Source organism: Saccostrea cucullata, unplaced genomic scaffold, assembly GCF_032062105.1.
Source record: "Saccostrea cucullata isolate Sc308-1 unplaced genomic scaffold, CSIRO_AGI_Scuc_v1 ctg2180, whole genome shotgun sequence".
In the NCBI taxonomy this organism is placed as follows: domain Eukaryota; kingdom Metazoa; phylum Mollusca; class Bivalvia; order Ostreida; family Ostreidae; genus Saccostrea; species Saccostrea cuccullata.
The window spans coordinates 64,332-72,016 of NW_026936459.1; the positions used below are offsets into that span (position 1 = coordinate 64,332).

At 33.6% G+C, this 7,685-nt stretch overlaps 1 protein-coding gene across 1 annotated transcript; it reads left to right on the forward strand.

Moving 5' to 3' along the window:
• Positions 1–1,950: 1,950 nt before the first annotated feature.
• On the forward strand, positions 1,951–3,654 carry LOC134245649 (phosphatidylglycerol--prolipoprotein diacylglyceryl transferase-like). The gene is made up of 3 exons (XM_062727929.1): positions 1,951–1,990; positions 2,208–2,483; positions 3,505–3,654. Exons 1-3 carry the CDS (start codon positions 1,951–1,953, stop codon positions 3,567–3,569), a joined length of 381 nt encoding a protein of 126 aa, XP_062583913.1. The 3' UTR covers positions 3,570–3,654.
• The last annotated feature ends 4,031 nt before the right edge of the window (positions 3,655–7,685 follow it).

The following is a 7,685-nucleotide window of genomic DNA, read 5'->3' on the forward strand; positions in this document are numbered from 1 at the left end:
ATTAGTTTTCATTTTATGGATGAATGTGAATTACGTTACAAAGAAGACAGTTTGCTCCTGTCTCAAAATAAACGTTTACTTTGAATTCCAAAATGTAAAAACTTGAGAGTCTTTATATAAAAGGTATACATCTGCAAACACATACAAACTTCTTTGTTAATCTGAGTATGTGAGTTTAAACAAAGAAAAAATAAGATGTCATTTTCTCAAAATCCATATTATTAATTTTTCGTACATTAACTATGTGTAAATATGGAATATTTTTCAATATATGGTAAATTTTCAATTGCACTGCAGTTTTTAATTGGATAGTTATATATATCTCTATCAAATACAACTACTTGAAACACCATTTTGAATCTACAATAATAATGTATTTAATTTTTTTGATAACACCTTAAGAAATAACGTAATTCACTGCTAAAATTACATTGTATTTGTTCCATATGTGTGCAGAATATAATACCCCCTTTCAAGAGCTATCATATGTGTTTTCTGATCATTCGAATATTGTTCTATCAAAATCAAAACATTTCCTTTGTTTTCTGAGTTGAAAATCTTCAGCCGTTTTTTGAAACTGTTTGGGGCACTTTAACTGACTTTGGATGTTCAAGCACTAGAAATATCTATAAAATAAAGGGATAGATTTAAAAACTTTATTGGATAAAAAAAGGAAAAGAAAAATCAGATAGATGAAAAAAATCAACTTTAATCTTTGAAAAATTATCAAGACATCAGCGCAGGTTAAAAACAAGTTCAGACCACTAATTAACTCATCCGTTCGCTGTGCATAGCGTGACCCGCTGTAAGTGTGAAAATCTTAAGTCATCAAAGAGCGCTCGCTGGCTTTGTGAAAAGGATGACATCCGCAACAGGTGTGAAATGCTTAGGTCAACACGTTGAGCGCGTGCAGACTTTGAATAGGGTAAGCGCATAATTTCACAGACAGCGGAAAAAAGAAGACGTGAAAAAGGTAGGCAAAATATTTCATCGTTAGGTTATTAAGAAAGAAATTAAGAACTAAATATTATTGATGCGAAATTAAAGCATTAGTACAGATTGTATTTAAGAATTCCTTTAGATAAGGAAAAAAAACTGGTAAAATGAAATCTTACTTAGGATTTTAAGTTGTAATTTAACATGTTTGTAAGACTTAAAGCAAAATGGGCAACTATTCTTGAAATAGGAATCTGTGTTCTAAATATCGTTATGTAATATGAAAATTTCAGTTAAATCAGTATTTGCTATTCATATTTTCTTGAACATTTCTCTATAAAGTGTTTTATTACGGCTTTCCGAATTTAGATGATCTGCGCAACTTTGACAAAGTTATACTAGTATTCCAAATTGTGACAGTCAAAGATTTGTACAGAAGAACTTGAAATTCTCATTGAAATTGCTCAATTTGCTTTATTAATGCTAGATTAGTTGTTATTGAATGTGCGTGATGTGTGTATGTGAAAAAAGAATGGTCGTATCTAAAGCGTCAATTAGCGCCCGTGTCCGGAGTGCGTGAAATAAATTTCTAGGTACCCCAGCAAATTGCGAGGTACTTTACTGTGAGAATGAATGAATATAAAGCTTTTAAGTACACGTGAAATATTCGTGTGTTGAAGTTGTACTTAAAGTAACAATAGCATAAAAGTGGATTTTTTAGGTAGACACAAATTTAGCAATTTTTCCTAACATGTTTAAGCGAGAAGTAATTTTAGCGATTTTGTGATGCCTTGAAAGATGAAAAAATAAAAGTTGTTTTTAGCTCGTCTTTTATATTTAAATAGAAATAATTTTTTAAGATATCAAAAACTAATTTAGAAAGGTAATTTTTAGAAGATGGAAAGATTTTTTTAGATGGCGAAAAAAGGGGGTGTATATACTTAAGTTTGATTGAAAGTAAGAAAAGATAAAAGTTGTTTTTTAGCTTATATCTTTCTTTTAATTTTGATCAGTATGAGTCAGCAAAAGAAAATGTCCATCCCATCGGATGCAGGTATTTTATATAACTCTTGTCCTTTGAATTTTCCGATTGCACATTTGTTATATCATATTTTAAATTAGTTAACTTTTAAAGATTCTAACCCTGAATTTTGACATTCATGTGTGACAAAAAATACATGTGTGAAATGAAAGAATAAATGATCATATTGACCTAAAGATGTAACATCCGCAACTTACGATTGTTTCTTTTTTTAAAATTCAATTAGCAGAGACAGAAGCTGAGAGACCTGGGGAAACAAAAACAGATATATCTGGGGAGACAGAAGCAAAGAGACCTCGGGAGACAGAAGCTAAGAGACCTGGGGAGACAGAAGCAGATGTGCCTGGGGAGACAGAAGCAGATGTGCCTGGGGAGACAGAAGCTAAGAGACCTGGGGAAACAGAAGCAGATATGCCTGGGGAGACAGAAGCTAAGAGACCTGGGGAGACAGAAACTGATAGGCCTGAGGTCGAGGAAAACCCTAACCCTGATCCTTCTTCAACTGGTAATTTACTCAAAAATAACTTCTCTAAACTCTTCAAGATAACGTTATACTGTGTTTTCAACGTAATAGTGTGTTTGTGACGTAATGATAAACTGAAGTTCTTTAAGAGGGTGTCATAAAAATGTTATAAAAGAAAAAGTATAAAGTATAAGCTCTTGAAATTAAAAATACAGAAATTAAAGAATCTTACAACTATTTTTTGTTATTTATGTATTCTATCTGTCATATCCTGTAATACTGCATAAAATCTGGAAAAATTCGTTAATTTTGACATTTTGAGATGCCCCCTCTGGAACCATATGGTAGAATTTTGTGTTTCTTACATATAATGTAGAATATCGTATTACTCATCACATATTATAATTTAAGTCCCCCCCCCCCCCCAAAAAAAAACCCTGACCGTAGATTACCCCTAAACTTGCCATGTACACTGAAGTCAATGTAAGTTAAATTTGGTGTAAAATTAACCCCAGTCGACTCCCTTAGGTTTTTGCACTAAATCGGAGGACAGAAATAATAATTTTCATTTTATTTCCTTTAAACAATGTCTGAGGTTTTGTTCTGAAACTACAAGTAGAAAACTTTTTTTTTTTTTTTATAACTTATTGCATTTTCAATGGTTTCTTTTTACAAAAAAAACTGAGAGAGAAAGAGAGAAGAAAGTAAGAGAGAGAGAGTTGAAAGAGTATTATGAAAAAAGGTCTTTCATAGGTCTCCAGCTTTCATCAAAAGATTCTCTTTCATTATTTTTATAAGATTTATATTTTTGTAATTCATACATTGTCTTGATAAAGGATATCAACCGAACTAAGGAAATGTTTCTGTTTGTACATTTGTACAGATAAATGTAATATTTGATTTGTAGAGCAATAATATTTTTAAGCTTGTCAGTTTTCTTCACAGAGCCTAGTAAAAAAATCCTTTTTTGAGAAAGTTATATTAGAGTGGATTCTATCAAAACATTTTTTTTGTTTTTTATTAATTTCAAAATCTAAAAAAAAAAATCGCTTATTCATTTCAGAAACTGAAGAGCCTCCAGAAGTTTTTGATGCAAGCTATGACATTCCTTCAAGCCAAATTAGTTAGGAAAAAAACCTTCCAGATCAATCATTCTTGTGAACATTTATATATGTTGACGGTATCAACATTATTTAAGCTTGTAAGGAAGAAAACGTAAATGTAATGTATAATTGATATTAAACAATAAAAAGTAACATAGATTGCACAATTAAGGCTACTGCTTGCGTTATGAGAGGTAAATGTTATGGTAAAGAATACGTAAAGGTGATAGATTTACTCACTCGGTAGAAATGTATTACAATTAAGTCATTCAGGTAACTAAATTATTGCAAGGTTATACATGTAGATAAATTGACAAGCACACAATCTTAAGTTAAGTAGTATATGAACACCCCCGATTAAAAAAAAAACATTATATTTTTGAGAAAATGTTATCTATTTCCAATTATTACAAAATTCTGGTTGGGATCAGTTTAATTTCGATCAGGATTGGACAAAATAAAAAAAAAAAATAATCTCTCTAATATTTCGCAATTTAATTTCTTTTTATATATGATTGACTAACATATTCTCCCTAGTTGTTACTAGTTTTATGAAGATTTTAACTATAGGTTTAAAAAATATTCACAAATTATGTGGGGTTTTTTATAAATATTTTTTTATTCAAAAATAAACAATTAAAATGCCTATCCAGCTTTTATTAACATATCTTATTAGATTTTCTTATTAAGCATTCATTTACAACAAATTTTTAGCCCTAAAGCGTCTTATTTGCTAATTAAATATTTTTTTTTCGTTTTCTATGAAAAATAGGGAAAAAAATTCTTATCAAATAATTAAGAGCTTATATTGTCCTTTTTATGCTGAAACCACTACTCATCAGGGATGTCGTAAAAGTCTGAAATAAAATTTTGGTGTGGTATTCCTTCTTAAACATCTTAGTCACGGACACAAAAATACAATTAATCAAGATAAGGATGGAGAGGTTATCTTCTAATGTTTTCGAGTCATAAACTTCTTAGTCACAGACACTTGAATATCCCATAATCTAGTTAAGGATGGATAGGCAAGTACCTCCTATAAATCCCTCAGTAGAGAAATACCGACATCTTACGAGGAACGTAACCAAAAAAGGAGATCGCTCATTGTATTCACATTTGCATTATTGAATTCTTCAATATTATTGCGATTTCAAAAGATAAAATCCCCGCAGGATACCTGAAAATTACTTGTTGTCGTAGTCTCGTTCAACCAGACGCTCGGCTGTCTCCGTAAACTCCGACCAGCAGACCTCTGGCTGGTCGGAGATTTACGGAGACAGCCGAGTATCTGGTTGAACGAGACTATTCTTGTCGTAGTCGCTACAGTGACGCTAAAATACATTTCAATGGGCATTTAAAAGAGCAAAGGGGTTCCGAAAAAGGGAAATACAAATGTAAAAGGAAAATCCGAAAATGAAAAATGTCTTATTTTGAAGCATGAAGTCAAAGATTCTGTCTTACGAAAAAGAGGGCGAGGGAGAGTTAAAAAAAATAAAGGTAAAATGAAATTGAAATGATATGAGAAAAACTTGAATCTACACTACATGAGGATACTTCTATGTCAATATGACTAAATATTTACATTTCCAATGTCTTTGTCCGAGATAAAATTACCAATTGTAAATGTAATTTATTTCTTCATGAATGTTTTGGTGCGGTTCCAAAAAAAAAAAAAAAAAAAAACACGTGCAGGGCGGGGCAACACCTAGAGAGAAGCAGGCTTGGAGCCCGTGGATTGGCGGAATCAAAGCATGTAAATATAAGAAATAACTATCAGATTTTTCGAATTCATGAAGATGATCAATGGATTGGCTTGTGTGATAATTTTATGCATAAACGCCTTCGGCGTTTATGCAAATTATCACACAAGCTAATCCATTGATCACTTCATGAATTCGAAAAATAAGACAGTTATTCCTTAAATATAGCTTTCCTGTTCTTGAGAAGATTTTTTCCTATGTATTCTTATGTAAAAGTTTGATTCCCCCATTGTGGCCCCTCCCTACCCCTGGAGGTCATGATTTTAAACTTTAATCTACACTACTTGAGGATGCTTCCATGTCAATATGATTTATTATGACTGCTATTCTTCAGAAGAAGATTTTAAATATTTTTCCTATATATTCCAACGTAAAACTTTGATCCCCCATTGTGGCCACATCCTACCCCCCGCGCTTTGGTTTTGAACAAACTTGAATTTAAAATACCTGAGATGCTTCCAGATCAGAGTCACTTATCATGGATTTGCTGTTCTTGAAACGAAGATTTTTAAAGATCGATATTTTCCAAATATTCTTATTTGATCCCCCATTGTGGCCCCACCCTACCCCCAAGGGTCATGAATTGACCAATCTTGAATCTACACAACATGAGGATACTTCCAAATAATTACCAGGGTTCTGCTGTTCTTGAATAGAAGATTTTTAAAGATTTTTCCTATATATTTCTAATTTTTTCTATATAAAACTTTGATTACCCATCATGGCCCCATCCTACCCCTGGGGCTGATGATTTGAACAAATTTGAATCTACATAATGTCAAGAAGCTTTCACATAAGTTTCCTCTTTTCTAGCACAGTGATTCTTGAGATTTCTTGAGATTTCTAAAAACACCCTCCCAATTTTCACTATTTCTTAGTCATCTTCCATTAGAAGAGGTTGTGGTCCTTTATTTGAACAAACTTTAATCCCTATCACCCAAGGATACTCTGTGCCAAGTTCTATTGAAATTGGCCCAAAGATTCTTGATCGGAGAAAATCACTTGAGTCTAAAAAAACATACGTTATCTATAAGTAAGGCAAATCTCACATCATATTTAGTGTACATCCCAAGATTAATATCTATCAATATTAGATTCAGGATCCAAAGCTAGTCTGGAAGTGTTCATCTCTAGATCATCCATGATAATTTGGTTCAGATTCACTCATGTGGAAAATCTAGGTCAGATCCAGAATCTGAAGCAGGTTAGTTAGTGTACATCCCTAGATGCATCATCCATGGAAGTTTGGTTCAGGTAGGGCTTACAGTTCCTTATGAATGGACCTGCTCCAAAAACTTCAACCTGGTCACTCATCTGGAAAATCTAGGTCAGACCCAGCTTCAAAACAAGAATAGTAGTGTCTATCCCCAGATGCATCATCCATGCAAGTTTGGTCAAGGTACGGCTTATAATTACTTGGGAATGGACCTGCTCCAAAAACATTAACCTGGTCACTCATCTGGAAAATCTAGGTCAGATCCAGCATCTGAAGCAAATGTGGTAGTGTCCATCCCTAGATGTATCATACATGCAAGTTTGGTCAAGGTAAGGCTTATAGTTAGGTATCTACTCAAAACCTTTAACCTGGTCACTCATCTGGAAAATCTAGGTCAGATCCAGCATCCGAAGCAAGTGTGGTAGCGTCCATCCCTAGATGCATCATCCATGCAAGTTTGGTCAAGGTAAGGCTTAAATAATCACTTGGGAATAGACCTGCTTCAAAATTAACCTAGTAACTCATCTGGAAAATGTAGGTCAGATCCAGCATCTGAAGTAAGTATGGTTGTGTCCTTCCTTTGATGCATCATCCATGCAGGTTTGGTCCAGGTAGAGCTTATAATTGGGTACCTGCTCCAAAAACTTTAACCTGGTCACTCATCTGGAAAATCTAGGTCAGATCCTAAAACTTTAACCCGGATGCCGACGCTAACGCCGATGCCAACGCCTGGGGTATAGCATAAGCTCATCTCGACTTCGTCGAGGTGAGCTAAAAACTGACTCTCTGACCAAAATATCATATGGAGAATGGTAAATGACCGAGGGGACTTGTGTGACTCTAATATTCCTCAGTGCCTCTTTCCTTTGCCATATCATTACATTCTGCTAGAAATATTTGCTTATTTGAGTTTATAAAAATTTATGAACAAGCTTGTGTATCTTCAGAGTTGTAAGATGCCAAAATACATGACTACATTTAATAAGAGGCCCAGGGGCCACATCGCTCACCTGAGCACTGTGGCTAGGAAAAAAGCAAAAATCAGTTCAGTATTGAAAAACTTTAGTGCATATGAGGTCCCTACATACCCCTAAAGGGGGTGGGGATTAATATGATTTGAACAAATTTGAATCAATAAAATGTGACCGCCGACAGGGGAGGGTAG